This window comes from Lonchura striata, chromosome 2 (genome assembly GCF_050655825.1).
Source record: "Lonchura striata isolate lonStrDom1 chromosome 2, ASM5065582v1, whole genome shotgun sequence".
In the NCBI taxonomy this organism is placed as follows: Eukaryota; Metazoa; Chordata; class Aves; order Passeriformes; family Estrildidae; genus Lonchura; species Lonchura striata.
In genome coordinates this window covers 130,147,253-130,170,014 of record NC_140704.1, presented here as the reverse complement: position 1 = coordinate 130,170,014, position 22,762 = coordinate 130,147,253, and the positions used below count along the sequence as shown (strand labels likewise).

Below are 22,762 nucleotides of genomic sequence, written 5' to 3'. Positions count from 1 at the left end.
GCATTTAGGTTGCAAAATACTATCTTATTTGTTAGAAAAAAAGGGTCTTAAGATCTGTTAGTTTTCCTGTAACTATTCTAATGAAATAGAGAATAGGCACAAATTTGGAAATAAATCAGATTTAATCAAGTTTTGTTCTGATCTAAAGATTCAATGAATAAATTCTTCACAAATATCCATCATCTGAATTTTGATTCTTCTTAAACACTAAAACCTACAGCTATTTTTATACTGAATTTTAGATTATCTATATCTACCTCCTCTTGCCCTCCTCAGAGAGCTCCACAAAGTGAGACTGCAGGTTGATGGCCTCCTGCCCAGTTGCAGACAGGTAACCCACAGATAACTTCTGTGATCAACACACTGGGGCTAGAGAAAAGGTTCTCAATGGCAAACATAAGAAAATGGACTCCCCACACGTTTACTATGGATATATTTTAGTCTCATAAAGTTTAGAAGGGAAGAGCCTAGCTAAAGTTGACTGTGGAAGAGCATAAGCTCTGGTGCTACTGCAGCTGCCAATTCATTCCACAGCCCCTTCTTGCTCATGTTCAAGACTGTCAGTGACACGGATGCAGGTACAGCCATACCACTAAAATGTTTCAAGTTTCAGGAAGACACACAGCACCACAGAGCATGGCCATGTCATTTCTGACCTCTGCAGCAGATGAAAAGTGACTCAGAGAAGGGGCTGCCAATGAGCTGTGCAGTGTGGCTGCATGTCTCATTTCTGTTTCAGAGGGGCTGTTCCTAATTTGCACTGATGTCACCAAGTGTAGTCAGGCATAGATGGTATGAAAGTCAAATACAGTCGTAATTCGTTGTGTTCTACCCCACCAAGATGAAAATTAGATGTCTTTCCTTTTTACCCGGTAGTTATGAACCCAGTGCTCCCTGCTTGTGCAGTGCAGTTAGACCACATAGTGAAAATGCCCAGGTAAGAAGTGAGGTATTGATGGATGTTACTACTATGTGATCTGAATTCAGTCATACCAGTGATTAATTTTTCTTGTACTTTGGGAAAGCTGCAAAGCAAGGCATAACCTCTGCAGAATAACAATGAACACAGCCAGAGAGAGCAGCAAATTGCATGATACATGAGCACATTCTAAATGCTGACTCACAGCAACCCCACATTTCTCCCTGCTGCCTTCAAAACTCTCCCTAAACTACTCATATACTCAGTTTACAGTATGATTCACAGGGTCTCTGAAGCACTCCCACCCCCATTCTTTGGCTTTTTATTTTCCTTCTACTCCTACTCTTTCCGTTTTTCCCCTGATGCCTGCTGTACCACTGTTTTCTAGATCTGTCATCATTACTTCCGCCAGTCCTTGAACATAGGAGCAGGATCTGTGAAAAAACTGCCAAAACCCTTTTCCACGCACTTCCTCCTATCTGCAGCTCTCCTGGGCTGAATTTAGTCCACTTTTTACTTTTTTCTTTAATTGCATCAATTATGAATACAGATAAAATTAAATCAACTGCATAGGAGAATCAAATGACACTTTCTTTTGAGAGATTACTTCAACTTTTAAGTTTCCAAATTAATAAACATGGCTCTGGAGGATGAGGCTTATCTCAGCTGCATTTATAGCACCCAGACAGCTCCTCTGCAAAGTATGACTGGGAAGCCACCATATCATTAAAAATCCCTGAGATTACATGTTCCACATTTGCAATACCAAGAATTGCAAGGAAAAAAAAAAAGCCTACTCTAGGATATGCAACTCAGTTTAATAAAGGTACTTATAAAACAACCTACCTTATAACTCACAACAAAAAACCAATTTTGGGAAATCAATTTTTGCTTCAATTTTCATTTTTGTAATGAAGGAACATAACCCCTCTCCCATCAACCAGATCAAGAATGTCCTCCTGTCCCTTAACGTGGCAGCCAAGAATCCAGTCACTGCTTTGCATTTCCTGAGCTCAATTGCAAATTACCTTTCAGTTTACTAAGTTTGGATACAGACTGAACTTTTCCACTCTGCAATCAACTTGTGAAGTTGATTCATATGATGTTGCAAGAAAGCCTTTGTCAGAATAGAGATGATACTACTAAAAGCATAGATGTGAATGTCTCAAGGATGTGGCTATTTAGGTGTCATGTAGTTCAACCAAGTAGCTTAAAAAGATATTACACATCAGTTTCTATAAAGATATAATACAGAGGACACTGACAGGTCTTTCTTTAAAATTTTTACTTTTACATGTTTCTAAATAGTAAAAAACTACAGAACAAAAAATCTTAAGTAAATGTATTTATTGTTATTGGATTTTTTAATGCAGAAATAGCGTTATTTCAATTTGAGGCTTACAACCCTGTTTCATTGTTCTTTGTGCCAAAACAAGAAACAAGAACACGTTGGTCAGTTGCATTTTGATTAAGAGTCCAACTGTGGTTTCCGATGTTTATTCACAAACTTCATTGATAGCCGGATTGATTACATTTGTACATGAAATGAGAATTTGTCTTGAAAATAATTAAAAAGACTAAGGACTCTTCTTATTTTAACACCCTTTTAAAACAGAAAATCCATTTGCATACATGAATAAAATATATACGAAGGATACAAAGACCAACTTCACAAAATTTATGTCACCTTGACTGCTACAATATTAAAATGGAAATTAGTCTTTTAATAAAGGGAACCAGTTGTGACACAAAAAGAAATAGCTCTTCCCCCTTCCAATAGTTTTAACTACATATAACTCAGTGAATACAATTTTCAGAACAGACCTCTGTTTCACCTGTACATTATTTTAAGAAAGTCTAAGTATAGCTCTTTATCAGTGATTATAACACAATCTCCTATCCTTTCATATTTTACGTACCATAGACGAAAAGAGTTTATAATTTCCAAGAATGCTTTGTGAATTAACTGGTGCAGCTCAGAGCTGGATATGGATAATGGTGAAAACATCTACTGAAAAATATGTCTATAATGGTGAAAACAATTACTTCTCTTAACTGAAACCTCTTTAGCGTACTATCAGACAAGTATCAAGGGACATTTGCACAGTAGGAAACTGTCCTGTAATTATTAGTAGCATCTTCTTTCTTCCCTTTAACTATTAACAAAAGCTAATGTTAAAGCAGTTATGAAGAACCTAACAGATTTTCTATTTCCATTTTAACAGTAGGATTTGCCTAAATAAATGCTATCCTCTGAAAATGAAATTCTGATTCCACAACTCAAGTTTCAGCCTCCAGACATACATCTGGAGTTCTGTGTAAATGCAGCAAAAGACACAAAACAAAACCACCTCTTATTTCTAGAGGTTGCCTCTCTCAGAGCCACCCAACAGGAGCCAGGTCCTAGAGGAATGACGCGCTCACCATCCTGAAATACCGCGGCTGAGTCGGGCGCCAGTTATCAACCAAAGGGTGATTGGGTTCGTTCTCAGCATTCTTGGAGAGGCTGCGGAGCTTTGCCATCTGCAGAAGAGCAAAAATTGAATTGATGGAAATCCTTTGGGATCAAATCTACAGCCCAACAATTAAACTAAGGAGGCTGGTACAGCTGGAGAAAAAAAGTCTCCTTCAAAGATGTGAAAATGTCTTTCACCCCACCACCACAAGAACTGTACTCTGTTCTTTTCCTAGTGATAGGCTTAGGAATAGTCAAAACAGAAAAATGGGTCCTATTTGAACAGGATTGCAAAAAATAGTGTCATTTACGTATGGTCTACAGAACTGTGTACAGTCACAGAAGCTGTGGGAAGCACTCAGAAAATGTGAATACAGCAGCACATTCTGTAATAAACCTCTCCTACTCTAATCCTGCCTTAGTGCCTGATTGTTAAAAATCCTTTAGAATTACAAGGTTTTAAAGCTGAATTGTTCATTTCCATGGGTGGTCTGCAGCAGAAGACATATTTTGCTGCAGTTACACAAGAAGTTCATTATAAATAACAGGAACTGGAATTTAAATCTGGATAGTCTTGGTCAAGGTTTCAAATAGTTTGTAAACAAGGTCTGCAGCTTGACTCTCCTTGGCCATATCAAGGTATGTTTCCTTTTTTGAGGGATGCCTTATGAAGAGTTCTGCCCATACTCGTCAAAACTCATTTAATACTCTTTCTCTAGTGCTTTCTGATTTTCAAAGGATGCAACATGTATACAGATACCCTATATTTATTTGTTGTCACTACCACCCACTACTCTAGACCCAAAGTATATCAGCTGTGATTCAGACACTTGAACCTGTCCCTGTTAGAATGACTTACCATGAAAAGCAAGCTTACATTTCCCATGTAAGCTTGAAAACATAGCCCCATGCAGAGCATGCATCACCTTTGTTCGCCAGGAGATTCTATATTCAGATCTACTTTTCAGTACAGACTTCAAGTCCAATACAAGCAGAACTTCTGACTAGGTTGTAAAACCTGTGTTCACTTTGATTAAATTTGTTCCAGTTTATGGACTGAGCTAGCTCAGGCCTCTCAACATTACTCTTCACTGAACAGCTCAGAAAAGCCAGACATCTCAGGCTGCCTGAACAATGATGAGGTCACAGTTATAACCAGCATAATATACATCCAATGGATTAATATTCTGAAATTAAATTTCAGATTTCAGATGAAGAATAATTTGTATAGGAAGAGATGAAAATTGTTCATCAGTTTTGTTAAAACTGATAAATTTCAATTGGAGAAGAAGAGTGCTGGAGTTTATTATTTGTGGAAGATCTGCTCTACTCAGTAAAAAACCAATATGCATTCAGGCTACGATTACATAAAGATGAAAAAATTAGTCTGCAATTAGACAGAGTTATTCCACAGTTAAATTCCTGTTCTTTCATTAAAAGTAATCTGAGCAGCTAGGCCACCCACACTATATCTCCCTGGGATTTCTGGTGAATTGATTTTCCTGCAGAGCACTGATTTGCAGTGACTGCACTTCCCCTTGTGGCTAATATATGGTTACCATCTGTCTGCAAAAGCATCCAAGAAATCCACTGCAAATGCACACACACTTAAAATAATCACTATTAATGAGGCTGCCATGTACTACACTGTCTAGGATTAGAAATAATTGGCAACACAATCCTCTTATGAATACATTATTTAAAGTGCAGGCACTCTGCAGTGAGGGAATTATTTCTATTGTATTTCTAGACAATATTTCACACACACTGCCAATTCTGCCTTAAAAGCAGCTACCTCAGGGTAAGAGCCAATGTCTCATCTTTATGCTGTAATTTCATCTTTAACTTAAATGTTCAATTTTTCCTACAGGAGGGATAGTTGAAGAACAGTCTCTATGTTACCTAAAACTCACTAATTTTAGAACAGCTGAAAAAAAGACCATAACCATAACACAACTGTAGTAAAAAACTCTTTTCATTAAGCTGGATTAATAATGTGATTAGCTATTTCTTTAAAAATGCATTTAAAATCAGAGATGCTCAACAATGGCTACACTTTTCCTAATATAATCTGTAGCTGATCTTCTGTAATATAAACATCTAAGATGATTCATTTTGTGGAAACCAGTCAGACCATATTTGTATTTTTAACAAAAATACCCACTTTAAAATAGCCCCCATATTTTAGTTTTTGGATGGACAAAGAAACAGAAGGCAGAACAATTCAATAAGCTCTGAAAATTAAGCTGTAAGTTATATGAACACATTACCATATTTCATCTATTGCCAGCTAAGGTTCTCATCATACTGGAGTTGTATTACTTAAAAGATAAAGAGGCATTTAAATACAAAGTACTAGAAAATAAAAATAATTCCTTTTTGTCATAACATGCACATCAGTGAATACACTAAACACATTATCATCTTGAAAACTTAAAATGAGAAGTTAAATATCTAAATATAATACCTACATAATATGTCAGTCCCTTGATTAATATTCATGTGCTTTGTATCCTGGAGCCTTGAAATTTATTGTATTGCATAATTAAAGTCTGTTGACCAGAGGAATAACCTCAGGTGAGAAAACTGACTTGTGTGGTAAGAGTAGAATCATAGGCTGAAATGTGCTGAAAGAGGGCATTCAAATTCCTGTAAGTGGATTGGGGGGAAATTAGAAGAGGAAATTAACAAGACATACTTCTTTACAGTAAGTGACCAAAGAAGTTTTTGATAAACAATAAATTATAGATAGCTGATGTTGCTCCAATTTGTGAAAATTTAGCTGGTATGCCTTCCAGAAACAGGTAACAAGCATTCAATTCAACACTTCCAGCTTGCACAGGGCAGACAGAATCACCAATCCCATTACATTTGTATTCTGATAAATTATGGTTTTGAAAGAAAACCCTGACCATCTACACTGTGGTATGTTTTTATTGATTTTAAAAGCTCTGTGATGTCTGTGGGCTTGAACTACTATACTGTTGTATGTGAGACAGTTCTTCGGCTTTTAATCCTGTAATTTCTCACTAATCCAATTACTGTTTTCCTTGTAAAAAGAATAAATTCAGGTTATTGCATGTAAATAAAATGAAGGGTGAAGTTTACCTGGTCTGAACTGACTATGATGGGCTCTCTAAGAATAATCCAGGTAACACACTCTTCGCAAGGTGGAGTAGTGACAGATCCATGGTATGTCCAGTAGTCATGAGATTTAGGGAAAAGAATTGAAGGATCAAAGTTTGGAAAAGGAGCATTTTTCCCCTTTAAAATAAAAACAAAACCACAAGAAAACTAAACAGAAAACTCTTCAACAAATCTAGCCAAGATTCATTTGCAGCTCTGTTATTTTAAGAAACAGGGAGTGACTCAGCTACTGTAAATGTGTGGACTGAGGATATAATGGTACAGTGAGACAGGGGGACTGAATGACCCTCACAGATGGGCCCAGAGAAGCATGGCGAAACAGAAAACTCCATGATGCTGCTTCCTGTACCTGAGCTAACTCATGTGAAGTGGTGTTCAGTACCAATGTGTTTCACTCATTTCTGTGCAGAAATATTTCTCCTTCTGGCCTCCTTTCTTATGGAAATTCTTTCTCTCTATTGAATATTGCATTAGGTCACCATATAATAAAGTGAGACAGGTACTACTTTTACAATATTTGTGCTAATAACAAGCAAGACAGCCTATGAAATTTGAGATTTATCACATAATTTTATCTAAGACACAGATGTCTAGTCAAGTGGCATTTCCAGAGATCCATTAGGCAGCCTATGTATTAAGACCAAATGGACCAATTTCTAAATAAGCCTTTTATTTGGCACTGCCCACTGAGGCAATAACGTTCCATGCCTAGCTTTTAGGTGAGCAAAGATTGGGGAAATTAGTCATTTTCACCAAACTCATAAGCCCTGCTTAAGTCAAAGAAGGCTCATATATAAATGGAAAGACTTTTCATATTAAGGAACAGCTACTCATGGTTTTATTTCCAAATATATTCTGGAAATGTTGCACAGCAAAATTTGAAAACTAGGAAGTCAGACATTGTTATTCTTTTTTTTTTTTTTTTTGTCCTGAGACTTTGAGCAATCTTCCTATAATGAAAAGCCCAACATCATTACCTTTGTTTTGATAGCATTTATTTCTTCAAGAATTCTCTTCATCTCTGGTTTGGGAGTTTCCCCTACCTGTAAAGAAGAAAGTGTGAGCTAAGCAAGGAGTTCTCCTTGTCCAGGTTTCTTCTTTCTCCTATTTTTCTATATGAGCACCTATCAACTATAAAACTATGAGCATCTATCTAAACATCTATCAACTATAAAATTATAATGCATTAACCCAACCTATCAACCCCACCAGCTTGATAAACTATGTTTTCTGTCTGTTACCTCTGCCTGTATCCCAACAGCTATTATGATAGGGAAGAAGGGAAGGGAGAAATTGTATCAGTACAGAAATTTTAGCATAACAGGTAATTTCACAACATAGATTTCATAGTCAGATATATTTTTTGCAATTGTTGATCTCAAAAAAGACATCCAGCTTACTATCTCTAGTGCATATCAATTAAACAAGAGATAGCAACAGCTAATATTTCAGGCTGAGACTGCATGCCCCTAAAAGGATTTTTAAGAAAGGATGGCTGATATGTATTGCCTGTGAGATACATTGTTTGAGAGAAAGTTAATGAAAAACCTAGAAGAGATGCATGCCCTTGAAATCTGTCCCCAGTTAGCAAAAAAGACAGCTGACTGCTGTTGGTCAGGGGGCCACTTCTGGCACATGTCCCCATTCCATGAGCCACATAGTGACACAATAGCTGCAGGGACAAGTGTGTGTAGTTTTGGATACCACTCGAGATAATATGACTCATGCTCTGTAACTTGAAAGGGATACATTACTGAAAGTCAACCCCTTCAATGTGGTAGGATCCCTAGAAAATATACCCACCAGAGAGTTTTGCTTTTTTTTGACCCCTCTAAGAATAGAAACTTCATAGTATCAATGCAAAGAAGGGTTGCATGCTTCTACTTACTTGCAAAAATATGGCCAAAACAGCAATCCCATCAGTTCTTCTCTTAGCATCAAGGTAATTACTGTATTTGGGATTCCAGTGTAACAAATGCAGCTTAAAACAAAGAAAAACACGTAATAAAACCCCATTACTCAACATCAAGCCATCAGAAGGTTGAATTTTACAGTTCTTCACATAACTGTGAGTTTGAGGCAACAAGGAATGATAATGAGGCCTTTCAAAAAAGAGAGAAAAAAGGGACAGCAAAGTCATCTAGTAGTTATATCTAATTATCTAATAGCATAACTATACTATTTGCTTTAAAATAAACTATAAATATCTGAATAAGAAATTGAAAAAAGTAACTGTAATCTTGTCTTTAAGCTGAAGAAAAGTTGCTGAAGTAATCAGGTAGACCATGAAGTTCAGACATCATCTACTGATATGTGATTCATTTCCATTTGGCATTTGAATTACATCAATTCTATCAAAGAATCCCTATGAATATCATTCATGTATATTATTAGTCTACATTTCTCATTTTCTTTACAATCCTAAGGTGCTAAAGAACCAAGGTAATTAATTCTTCCCACCCCTTTCTATCACTGCAATTTTATACTTCTACTATAATTCTGTATTTTCAGAATACTGTAAGTTTGGATTGCATCTGAGTAATTCAGTCTTGCTGTGCTGTTTCACACCACACTGGTTTGAGAACATGGAAACCTTTGTTTCAAACAGAATTTTTCTTTTCTCCTGCTGTGAGAATGACTTCAACCTGATTTATGTTCATAAGAATCAATGGGAGTAAGAATAAGAAGGCACAGATAAATAAATACAAAGAACTCCCAGAAAAACCAAGAAATTACAAATTTTGTCCCACCAGAACAAGAGTGTCAAATTTTATTTTACACCCTGTTTTAAAGCAAGAAGTGGTGAGTCTTACCTCTCCTGCATACCTCACTCCGTTCACGACGTGCTCCGAGCCGTGGTCGTCAGACGAGCCCCAGTGGAAGTGCAGCTGCCGCAGCCTGTAGACTCCTGGAAGTGGCCCACCTCTCAGCACTGCAATTGATAATCTGCAACAGCATCAGACTCAAGGGTCTCCCAATTCTTTCAAATGAAACACATATCTATCTGCAACATTTACTTGTGTATTTACATATTTGGTGTACTGAAGCTTTATGTTCTGAAAATCTGAACTGATTTTAGCCACGCGTCAGGCAACCACCTTCAGCCATATGCACCTACAGGCAGAGGAGAACTTTTGTGTCTGGGCTTCCATTACAGTCACTAGAGATCACTGATTTAATTCAGCTGCATGAATGTGCACCTAGTACTTTCTGGAATAATCCAGAAATATCTGGACAGGACTGAGAGATCTGGTCCAGGATTTGTGGAAGAACTGTACATCATAAACCAATATCTGGAGGCAAGGGGAAATAGATTAGATTATCAAATATGTCACAGGATGCCTATGTTTGGGTAACTGAAGTAACCCCTAATCAGAACAGTCAGGTCTCTAGAGTAATTCTGCATGCCTTAAAGCAGACACTCAACATACAGTGAGCTGAATTGCTCTCTGGATTCCTTGAACTCCAACTCTGTTGCCTCAAACAGCAATTTAGATATAACACACCAACTTTTAAAATCCCACAATAAAACACCTAAATTTAGAGGTCTTAATCTCCCCCAAATTGAATCTGGATTTGCTGATGTGAAAGTACACAAATATAACCACGATTAAGATCAACTACTGAAGTGCTAGATGATAAATTCCTAGAAAATACTACAAAATTGTGTATCTTATTGCAGGCTATGACTTAATTGTTTAACGAGTTATGAAATCACTGATGCTGCTTCTGCTCTAATGGCTGCTCCCTCCAGTTATGGAATAGGAGAAAGAATGTAGAAAATAAACCAGAAAAGCAAACACTGAGAATGCAAGCTATTTTCCTAAAAAAAAGTCCAGCCAGTGATGAATGATATCTAGTTTTCTAAATAATGTTACTATTTATAAATAATATTGTAAATGAAGGTGGTCTATTTGAAAGAATCAATGAAGTATAAAAATGTATTTACATTCAGCAAGATACTCAATTCTCATTCACTTATTTTGAAGATAGAAGTTATAGCATTCCTATAAAAATTTCTGCAGTTCTCAAGAACTGGTCTTTATATGCCAGAGGAAAATATCCTTCAATCTGAAAATAATTAAATCCATTATCACTTCAAGAAATACAGCACTAAGAGTTGAGGTAGCTGTTTTTCTCAACAAATTCATTTTACTTCTTCCCACAGACATTCATAACTGTGGTGAATACAGTCAGGGTAAGAGTAGTAGCTGACAAGGCCATCAATTCTCCATTAAAATAGATCTGTAAGGCCAAGTAATCCTCTTTAAGGTAAAAGTATGTAATTATTTCCACTGATGGGCCATCAGCAGACATTTTTGATTGGGCATTAGGTGAAGCTCTGCATCATCTCATGCCAACACATTCCAGTTTCACTCATCTATAAATAGGCGGTAACTTTTACCTAGCACACGTTAAGCAGAAAGAATGATGCAAACAATATCTCCTGAAGGACAAAAAAATATTTCCTTTCTTTTAATTACAAGAGTGCAGTATTAAACATATAAATACATGAAATGACAATGTAAGTAAATTAAATTTTCCTGCATTTTAAAAAGGGAAAAATAAACAAAACTGTTACAATAATTAAGTTATCTAATATTTAGCACATTAAAAATCCCAAATTATGTCCGCATAGCCCAAAATTAGTAAGGTTTTTTATTTTTAAGCATGTGCTTTGGAACTTAAATTCTAAACGTATCTTTATCCTATTGGGCTTTAATACTATGCAAATAAAAATGCATAACCACATAACAGAAAAAGAATAAAATAAAAGTTTATAAAAGAAGAGATGGTATCTTAACATTTTTTTCAGCAATGCCAGTATATATTATTCACATGTAACAGGGATTTTTTCTGATAATTATTACACAGGAAATGTTCACCTTAAATATCTAAGAGTAATGGCAGAATTACCAAAATGTAACTCCCTTAAACTTGCTGCCATTAAAGTAACATGGCCCAGGTACAGGAATATGCAAACCAGCTCAGGAAGACAGCGGGAAAGACCTATTCACTCCTTTTTTGGTGCCCCATTATTGCAAACTCTCACCCCATTGCTCAGCGACTGACTCTAAATGAGTTTGCACACTACCCCCAGTGACCCATCAGCGCCTGATACCAGACATAAAAATGTTCACGTCTGTCTTGCCCAAATTCTTGCCCCTACACATCCACAGTGAAGAATGATCTATCACAGAACAACCCTACATGGACACACACATGGACATCTACTCTGGAAAAAAGCTCACCTTTTATTTGCTCTGTCATCAGCTGAGCAGCATGAGACAAAATGGGCTAATAAAAGAAGGGGCTTTTTATCACTTTCAATGTAATCACTAGGGCAAGTGTTGCACAGATGGATGCAACTAAGGCAAGAAAACCCTGTCTCTCACTCTGGGACACAGGAAAATGAAGGTGTCTTGCAGTTGAGTGGTGATGGCTGCTCCAGTCACTTTACCTTATTGAGGTAAAGTGCCCTTGACAACAGAAGAGTGACAAGCAGCTTTTCAAATATGTGCATCCACTTGCTGAGCAGCTTCCATAGGGGTCTGGTTGTTGAATCTGTGCTAGTGTCAATTGTCATTTGCCCTCACTACAGTAAAACTGGTGAAGTTATCCCTACACAAGTGTCTTCCCTGTTTGCTGTAAAGGCAGGTGAAAAAGCCCACAGAGAACAAAACAGACTCATGAGACCAGGGTTGTTTATAAACGTGAAAAGAAATGACTGTGCTAGGGAGATTTATGATCTCACATCCTGCCAAATCCATAAAATGAACTGGTAAACCTCAATGAAATTAAATTAGTAATGTACTACTATGTGACAATTGAAAAGACACATTACCTTTGTTATGCTGCTTCCCAACAGAATCTAACAATGCCGTACAGAAACCACAGCTGTTTCCCATCAGTGTCACATTTTAGAAGTCATAAAAAAGCCTCTGCTCAGAAGAGGATCTGAAATCGTCCAGCTAACTGCAGGGGTAAAATGTGTTACCTAAAAGCTTTTGGAACTCAAATTTCTGTTCTCACTAAAATATTCTTTAAGCAAGCACTGAATAGATATGCAGCAGGATTATGTTTGTTTCTATTTGAACTTTGTACTCGTTTAGGGACAGACTGGGAAAGAGAAGTGTTAGACAGAAGTCTGTCAGCCTGCCACCCACTCTCACCTACACTGTAACACATCGTTGCCAGTTTTGTGCCCCCAGATCACAGCCTGTTCATCAGTGAGCTTCCAAATCATCCTCATTTGTGATCTGTGTGGCTGCCTCACCTCCAGGAGCAGAAAAATGACAGTCCTCTGTGTAGCTGCAGCCTCAGCAGGCCCTTGACTAGTCTAATTAAAAGTCAAGCACTTTTAATTCTAACAATGGAAATTCCAAGTTAACAGAAGCTCAAATCCTAAATTCCCTGTACCCAAGTACAGGAGTTCTCAATACCATCATGACAAATGACAGATGTGTTGTCATACTGAAGGAAGAATTTTACTTTGCTGCCTTTTGCCTTATGTAGTACAGCCATTGAGTGGTACCACAACTGCAAAAGTACTGGGATTTAGTGGTGCTATTTTTGTAACAGCTACTGATTTTTTCCAGTGTAAATACAGCAGACAAAATGTTAAGTAACATTTTGCAGGAATCAACCAAAACTGGAATATGTATGGACAGACTTCGCCCTGGTTTAATTAAAGTTACTGGGATTTGTCCTCACTCTGTAATAATCAGTGAAAAAATGTATGTTTTATTTACCAGAAGTTGATAATCAAGATTTCATTTGCAAAAATAAATGAGATTTCCCACAAAGAGGTATTTGAGAAAATTCTGGCCACAAGCCCTAGTCACGCTAAAAGAGCTGATTAGCAACAAGCTCCAACTTCTTACAGTAACTGTCTCTACATTTTTTTTTTTTTGCATCATCCACTTTCAAAGCCACACATTTCATTGATAGGAAAGATTCTGAAAACAGCATCAAGGTAAGCCTGTAAGAATGTGTTCCTGCACTGAGGTACTCCAAACCCTTTAATGTCACCCATCTGAAAGCCAGTAAAAGAAGAAGTAGGAATCTGTTTGGCTGATGAATGTCCATAGGAAGTGCCAACAAAAACAATAAACAAAGAGGGAAGATGAAGGCAGGTATCAATGAGACCTTAGTGTATCTCTATCCAGTTGCTCTATCTGGGTCCCATTACCAGACTTTTGTATCTTTACTGTTTCTCAAGCAATCAAACACTCTGGTGTAACCATCTAACCAAGGTATCACAACAATAGCCAGAGTCACTAACTGTAAAGAAGTTATATATCTCAAGGAACATCATAACAATAGTCCCACCAGCAAGAAGCTCTCAGGACACTTCTCTGATATGAATATTTTATGAATTTTAGAAATAAACAGATTCTGATACTGGAAATAAGATTTCAGTCCTAATTCAAACCAAAATGGGTCAATGCTGGATCTAAAAGAATATCTGAATTGCCAAGCAGGCCAAAAAACATAGCAGTGGTAGCCTGCCAAAGTACCCAAGTTTTGGTTTATTTTACTGAGACCAGCTACCTAGAAGGTTTGATTTCAGCTCACAGTTCTTTTCCTAATTTTCAGACTCCAGCCCCCACCTGCAATCATTTTACAATGCATAAGGTTCAGCTACACGAATACAGTAAGACAGGAAACTGAATCCACAAGAATCCATTAATTTGTATGGATAGGCAGCAGAGACATGATACTGCTCCTACAGCAACTCCATCTGTCAGCAATGTCAGCATAGCTTTCAATTTTGTAGCAGATTTTCAAAGTCAATCAGACTTTATAAGTAGCTGGAAGTAAATTCTCCAATTCCTTCCATTAGGCTAACCCAAAACGTAAAAGTAATAAGGCCTTTTTCAACATAATACCTGAATTACATTGGATGACACTCTAATTGCTTGAATTTAAGAAACTGTGCTCAATCGTGAATTCTACAAGTGTTCTTGGCAGGATACACAATGGATGTAAAATTTGGAGCCATTCAAAGTAATTGATTTTATCATTCACCTTGGCAGTTTTTTCAGCAATCTGTTTTATCCAAATTAATGAAAATGTAGACAGAAGTACAGATATGGGTATAACCACTATAACTGAAAAACTTAGGAAAATAAATGTTTCATTTTCTGGTTAACTCAGAAATAATTCAGATAGACAGAGTAATAGACACATACACAGATATAGAGAGAATGAGTATCTTTGTCCAAAGGAATAAAAGCTTCATTCCTATATGATTGTTATTGCATATGTATGTTTTGTGCAGCTGGTGGTTCTTTCACATAAAAAAATAAGCCATTGTACATATCTTGAAAAACTGAAAATGTGTTCAAGTCAGTAGGAGTATGCACAGTGGAATTTGTCCTGCAATTAGCATTATATTAGAGAAAGAACACCACCCACAGACTCTGCAGGCAATGGTATAACAAAGGAGACATAACAACAAACACTGAATATTTCTTGACTTCAAAGAGTTGATATATACACCTACTTTTTTTTGCAGTGAGTCGCTTTTTATTTCTGAGATCAAAACACAATAGTTACTGAGCAGTTCATCTGAAAAAAATTTTAGAACATTCTGAAACTTTCTGTTTTTTTGTGGTGAGTGTTGCACCCATGATGTGTCTGGATACTCCCATTCAAAATCTGAGTTATTTTAACAATACTTATACTTTTATGCAGAAGATGCAACCATTGGTATATCTAATATACCATTAGATAATATAACAAATATATACCATTATATATAATAATGGTATATATATAATATACCATTATATAATACAACAAATACAACAGATGGTAAAAAATGGTAATAGTCATGGAGATCTCACATGCCACAGCTACATTTCTTTACTTGTGTATCATTTTATTTGACATTGATATTTTAATTCAAATAAAAATGAAAATTCCCATCTTGCTAGAAAAGTTACAAAACTCTTGACTGCATAGTAATTTGTGAGTTTTGACAGCATATTGACTAGTCCAGCCTACATACATTTTGATCATGAAACATACATGAAACACAAATAATTAGTTAAAAATCCATTAAATTAAATCAAATCCACATCCATATATACTTAACATGAAACAATCTATTAGTAAAATTTCTCCTAGTAATTACAGCTGTCAGTCATATAGAAAGTGTAAGTTTTAATGCAGGTAAGAAATAAGTCTGTACACTGTGTACTTTCATATCTGCAGGTGGATAAAAGATTCTGGACATTACACCTGACACAAATTTTTCAGCCCTATCATCTTCATTAAGACAAAACCTCATTAATGCCAAAAAGAGTTTCAACTGATTAAATACTCTGACTTTGTGGCAATATCTGCCTTGTTACTTCATTTATCACAAATTACATGAATACAGTTTTTAAATATTGTAATTTAAGATGTTCTGCTGGGCATCTCCAATATGTAAAACGGAATTCAGTTCTCACAGATAAAGCATGGGCCTCCTTCATTCTGGAAAGCAACACAACTGCAATGACTGTTTGCAGCCCCAGAAATTTATCTTACACCTTAATTCACCCTGTACCAAGTTTCTTTGCTGCTCTCTCCATTCCCTGGAATTTTACCTATGAACTTTAAAAGAAGTCCTAGACCTTGCCAGAAGCAGCACAGGGTACCTGGTCAGAGAAACCTGTACATCACACACAGGCAGTACAGAGCACCCTTCCAAGAGCCTGAACATTCAGAGCAGGCTCTTCCATGCAAATTGAGAAACAGTCACTTATATATAATGACAGTTAGAGATGAAAACAAAACTGACCTGATCTATCGAATGAATCATCAAATACAACTCTGCAGGTTTTCCCATTATTGAGGATAGTCTTAGCTGCACCGGGATCATAACTAGCAAACCATGGTAGTAGAGAACTATCATAATGCACGTCTTTGTTATTGATCTCAATCGGTGACTGATGACGTCCTTTCGCAAAAGGGTAATTTTTGTGCCACTGATCTGGTCCTACAAAAAAGTACAGAGAAGTATCATAAAAATCTTTTCCAGAGAGATATGAATTATACTTGTTACAATTAGCACAAGCTTGGCTTTCGTTAAGTATAGAACATCATTTAAGTGCATTAGTAAGTAATTGCCTAGTTGTTATTCATGCCTTGTCAAGAGTTTTGTTGTATAAAAAGCAACCAGATTGATTTCTAGCTGGAATACTGGATACTTCAAGTCCTCCAACTGAACCTAAGCTCTTACAGCAACCTCAACACGGACTATCAAGAGAGTGATAATATGCCAAGGAAGAAAACCAGAAGTGTATACTCCAAGTTCAGCAGTGGCTAGGAATATGATGGGATATACCCAAATAATTCAAACGTGGCACCATGTAGCCATATGGAACCAGAAAAGGCCACTGATCCCTGGACACGCCAAGAATTTGAAACGTGGATTTAATTATCATCAAGATTTTGCCAAGAAGTTCATGTGGAAAAAGCCTAACCAATGCTGAACTGTTCTTCCTGCAGCAGGAACAAGAGACCACCAAGACCCAAGCCCTCCGTGCAGGCGGGGCTGCCGCCCAGCGCTGCTCTTCCTTCATTAGGGCTATCCTAAGCCGGATTTTATTGCTATAATTTTAATTTACATTAGCAGCAGGAAAACTGACTTTATTTAACTCAAAGACCCCCTGCCATTGACCTCTCCTTCCGCAGCTTCGCCGCTTCGCGACAAGCGAGCGGGCTCGGCCGCGCCCCCGCCGAGCCGCGGGCGCGCCGGGAGCCGCGCTCCGCCAGGCTCCGGGAAGCGGGTCCCGCTCCGCCCGGGCTCGGCGCCGGGGGGCGCGGCCGGGCGCGGGCCCTGCTCACCGTTGTCGCTGTCGTAGCCCCAGGGGTAGTAGTTGGGGTTGATCATGGTGCGGTGCCGGCGCCGCGCCCCAGCCTCTGCCGGCGGCTCTGGCAGGACGGCGGCCTCGTCTCACGGCGGCTTTTTATAGACTCCCGCCAAATCCGCGCCCGTCCCCGCCGCCCGAGGCCGGGACGGCGCCGCGGCCGGGGGCGGGGAGAGCCGCGCTGCCTCCCACTGCCCGCCCGGCTCCCGCCGTCCCGGGAATGCGGGGGAAGGAGCCGGCCGGACAGCGCCGGGAATGCCGCGCCAGGGGAAAGGGCTGCCACCGCCTGCCCCGCCGCCGAGGAGATGGGGATATAGAAAAGCACGAATGTCCAGCACTAGGCACAGGCAACTGTAGGAAATGTAGGAATGGCTTTCAGGTTCAAGTGACATAGGCGCGCATCCGTGCGCGGACACGCAGCCACATCAGCTCTAGGCTGGCTGGCTGCTGAAATGAAATGTGCAGGTTCAGGCAGGCTGGCGGGGCTTTTTATGGCCGTTTGTAGAAAGCCTCTTTTGGCGTGAGGTCTGTCCGCTCCGGAGGGGCTGGGTGTCTCCTCAGGAGCCGCGTTTCCCTCGCGGGTGTGCGGCATAGCCCCGATCCAGGGGCCAGCAGGGGGTCAGAGGATGAGTCCAACAGCTTTTCGTGCAAATGGCTATCACAGGTTCGCACCCTTCCCTAGGAAATTCCCGCGTATTCGCCTGGGTTCCAGCGCTGCTCCCTGCTGCGCGGTCTCCCGTTGCCTTCATAAACAACTTCCCTGCAAAAATTCGGTGGCATTATTTGCTCCAGCCTTTAAAAAGGTGCTGCTTCCTCTACTGCAGTGTTTCCTTGGTAAACGGAAATCCTTTAAACTAGCTGACGATCCACTTCCCTCCAGCTCCAGATAAAATCGGTATTAGCAAATTAAGCATAGGATTTGTTTGTTTTGCTTCAGCTCTAATTCTTCTTTCATTTAGGAGGGTGTTATGCGTCAGATTGCACTTAAAATTGTAAACATGCTTGCTAGCGGGCATGTGTTCCCAATGTGACACACAGAAATCAAATTACTTCCAAAAATATTTATTCTGACACATAGGGAAATGCCAGATGAGATAAAGACAGAGGTTAGCACCAACGGTGTCAAATGGATGAGGGGCTGACTAAATAGAAGATAAAACACTAGACTGAAAGGTGAATTACTGTGATTTAAATTTTAGAAGACTTTCTGTATAAGAAGGATTGAGTTTATTTTACTTGCTAGTGATGAAATGAGTGAAAAAATGTACAAGTTGGTTGAATAAAAATGCAAATAGCCCAGGATGGAAGTGTGGAGTCATAGTGCAGTCATAGTACTAGAGCACAGTATCCCTGAATGCTCTGTAAACTACAGTGAGTGAAATTTAGTAGCTGAAGGTGCTACACAGTGGTCTTGAATCATAGCCCTGGCTGATAGATGTTTTTCTGATATGAAGAAGAAGTGAAAGAGAAGGAAGAAGAGTGGGTCTGTTGGTGATAATGTGTCCAGAAGCATTACCAGGCAGGAGCTGCTCACAGAAAAACACAGGAACAAACCAAGGACATGTTACTGAAGCTGAAGAGACCCTGGTATGACCTCTGAGACAGGTCTGTTGGCCTCATGAAGCTGAATTAGGATGAATTGCAACAGGTGCAGGGGAGACAAGGCCATTAAAGAGCCTCTTTTATAAGATGAGACTATAAAAGCTTAGTGTGGTTTGCACAGCAAACAAATGGTAAGAGGGTAAGTGACAGCTGTCTTTCTATGCACTTCATCAGAGAGGTAAACACCAACAAATTGTAAGAGTTATTGAAGCTAAAGAGAAGTGTCAGCCAATGAACAATTACATATAATTTTGCCATGAACATTTTGAGGCAAGATAACAGATCAAGGTTTGGAAACACCTGAGGTATTCCTGTGATTTTGCAGTATTAAAAGTGGAGACGTGAACAAAGTACACAGGAGCTGTATTTATATCTGACAGAGCACATACTATTTCCCACCTCTTCCTCAGTTTTCACTTCCATTTCTGAGCATCTTTTCACTGCCATGACCCACAGACAAACCTCCAGATCAAGAGCATGTGACATAACAGTATTGTGTCTTTTAAACTGACTTTAAGGGACAGATTTGAGGTTGTATTTTATGGCCCAGGTAGGAAGACTCAGGAATTTTTAGATACTGTAATTTCTGTCCTGAGCTCTCAGGCACACAAATTTTTCACAGTCAGTGTGAACTCCTTGACATTTAGATAACATAAAAATGACTGTGGAAAGAAAGAAGGAGCAATCTGAGAAAATATTTTAACATTAGACACTTTAATTCAGACCTTTAAATCAAATAAATAAGTTATTTCTGAGGAAAAACAAATGTCTTTTGTATATCTGCTTTCGCTCAACTCTTTCTCTAGGACTTGAAGGTCATCAAGGGGACCAAGTGACACATGAGGCTTTCTTCTGGTTTTTTCTACTTTGATCTTCTTCCTTATTCAAAGTAGTGTTCTTACCCCTTTCCTCTGGGTTTTATTCCTTTCCCCAAGCCTGAGTATCCTGTGTCCATCAACATCTCTCTCCAGATTAAATACTCACTTCATTCTCAGAAAAGACCTGTGTAGAAACCCTGTTCTTCTCTGCCAAAAAGAAAGCCTTAAAAAGTCTTCACTGGGCTCTTGGTTATTGAACATGGTCTGTACAAGAGAAGTGTTTTAAGAAAATGCACAGTTGGCATAGAAGACAAACAAGGTCAAGATTGAATTTGGTCCCAAGCAGAGGTGGTCTAAAAAGAGAAGGGAAGCAGCTAGGTAATCAGGAACACTGGGAGTAGTTCATGGTTACAAAGCAGAATAACGAGGGAGTTAGAAATAGGATTCCAGGATTCTTGGTAATTCACCCCATGCATAAAAATCCCTAGAACCTTGACTTCCAATAAGTTTTGTTGTTCTTTTATCTTGATGAGATACAGAAAGTTATTTCAGGACAATTTGTCGAGTCCCCTCTCTGTGTTGTAACTAATAAATCTACTGCTGCTTTAGATAAAGTCAGATTTATAAAAAAAAAAAAAAATGTAAGACAGGGTTGGTCTCTAATTTTAAAGTGATTTAAAGGACAATCATTGAGTTCAGAAATGAAGACCATTCAGGAAATGAGATTAAAATTCACCAGACAGCATCTGTCCATGAAAAAAAAACCACACAAATTCAATACATAGATTGCTATGAAGTTTCTAGTTAGCTAGCCATTATAGTGTTGCTGCAAGCATTACCCAGATGGCATATATGCTGAAATGTAAGTCTCCATTAAAGTGTGGATCAATCTGCTCTTGTGTGCTCAAGCACTGAGTAAGAATGACGTCATGACTTCATAAAAGCAAAGTGTGCATGTCTGCTGTGAAAATCCCACCATTTTGTCACTTCTGTTCGCTTAGGTATAGTTTATATTAATTTGCATTGAATTTAAAGTGGAAGTCAGAAATGAAAAGGACTAGTCCAGTGTTAAACAGGTAATTAGGTTTACCAGGATAATTTTCTGAAGTTTACATAAACCATTTATTCTCAATCTTTGGTAGTAAGTGATAAATAAAATTTTTAGTCTTAAGATCCAAACACACATAAGGAAGGTATGGAAGAGAAACCCACAATCTTTATAAACTTGTAGAGCAGTCCCATTTCCCAGTCTAAAATGCCCCAGATCTTGCCCTTCCTCTGACCATGTTCACTGTAGCATGTCTTTATCAGAAGACATTTATGGTTCAAATGCCTTTAAATGTTCCATGAAATGGTTTTGATGTAAGGTGAACCTCAGCACTTTAAGATTATGGTCCAGATCCTTCATCTTATCTGCCTTTATAGAAAGGCTGAAATATATCAGAACTTAAATAATTCTGCAGTGTAGCTAATGAGAGGCAAAGTCCTAGGACAGAAAGAAGTGCAGCATGGATCCCCTTTCCTTAATTGTCACGGAGAAGTGCTCACAAAAGCTTCTTCTGTGTCAGCAAACTAAAAACTCTGAGGAACATGGTGGAAGGGAAGATCTGCAATTGTGAGGCTCCATCAGCCAAAGCCTTGATACTACTGATGGTGCTGGGGACAAAGATACGAAAATTACTTCCAGAAATAGATGAAGAGGTTGTGTTTGCTCATGTTTCATAACTCACTTCCAGAGGGTGGAGGAGGTTGCTATTTCTAGTAATCCTGACATAGCGATTCCTCCCAAATGACTTTATTTAGGCTTTGCTCAAGGGACAGGGAATTAGTACAATATCCTTGACTGATTAGCAGACTAGCACCTCCATATATTGTTTCCATCCTTCATGATTATTCACTTCTCCTTTCAGATGCATAAGACAAAAGATCATTAACACGAGAGCCTGTAATCTCATTTTGACCACGTACAAGGATAATTCCTGTTCAAAGAGGCAAAGGCACATAGTTGGCCAGGAGATTTAGGTTGGGCAGTTATATTTACTTCTCAGACATATGCTTGGACTTTACACTTCAGACAGATATTTTTCCACATAATACTAATCACCATTAAAACTAGGGATTTGACAGTGGTGATGGAGAAGTGTTTGAATCTTATTCTGAATTTAGGTACAGGGCATAGACAAATATGCTTTAATAAAAGGCTATTCATTCAAATCAGATTGATACATTCATCAATCTAAGAATGACTGTATTTCTTGGTAGTGTAATTGTGTCATCAGTCCTGGATTTAGATGTGTAATTCCAAAACTCATCAGATCAGAATGTCTGAATTTTGCTTTGATTATAAATATAAAGGTAAATTTATTCTTTCAGGTTATTTCTGTATCTCCCACAGATCTCAGCAACTTTGATGCTTTCATCTCTATCTACAAAAATCCACATACTGTCATTTTGCTGAGAAAATGATAAAATAGAGAAAAAGCTCTAACACAAGATAGCCACACAGAGGCTACAAGTTACAGAGTCAGTGAAAAGACTTAATGTGTAACCATAGAAGTTAATGAATAGCAGACACCTTCTTGCATAATGAAAGAGTAAAGTTTAGGAAAGTTCTGTGGTACTTCTGTAATTTCTGTTAGGAAGTCTTGGAAAAATCAGCTTCTGCTGCATTAGGTTATTACAGGATTCTCATCCAAAGAATCTTGTTCCTCATATGTTTTTTATTTAGAATTAAGTGACAAAAGAAATACAGTGATTGAGAAAGTGCATTATTAAAACAGAAAAATTCCTTTTTCCATTACCAGTCGGATCAATAGAAATTACAAGTAACATCAGACCTATTTTTCATCACATGCTGCCACTTATATAGCACACTCCAACTCCAGTTTTGGCTTTTTCATAATAGCACTGATAGAAACTCTGACACTAATTCAAGCATTCTGTCCCAGATTTTTTT

General features: G+C 38.2%; 1 protein-coding gene across 1 annotated transcript; it reads right to left on the bottom strand.

Moving 5' to 3' along the window:
* Window positions 1-2,251: 2,251 nt before the first annotated feature.
* LOC110477476 (carbonic anhydrase 3) lies at window positions 2,252-18,139 on the bottom strand. The gene is made up of 7 exons (XM_021543270.3): window positions 17,364-18,139; window positions 16,315-16,512; window positions 9,335-9,453; window positions 8,410-8,502; window positions 7,499-7,564; window positions 6,483-6,638; window positions 2,252-3,442 (listed from the first exon to the last, which is right to left on the bottom strand). The coding sequence occupies exons 1-7, from the start codon at window positions 17,407-17,409 to the stop codon at window positions 3,323-3,325; spliced, it is 798 nt and encodes a 265-aa protein (XP_021398945.1). The 5' UTR covers window positions 17,410-18,139; the 3' UTR covers window positions 2,252-3,322.
* Window positions 18,140-22,762: the final 4,623 nt, after the last annotated feature.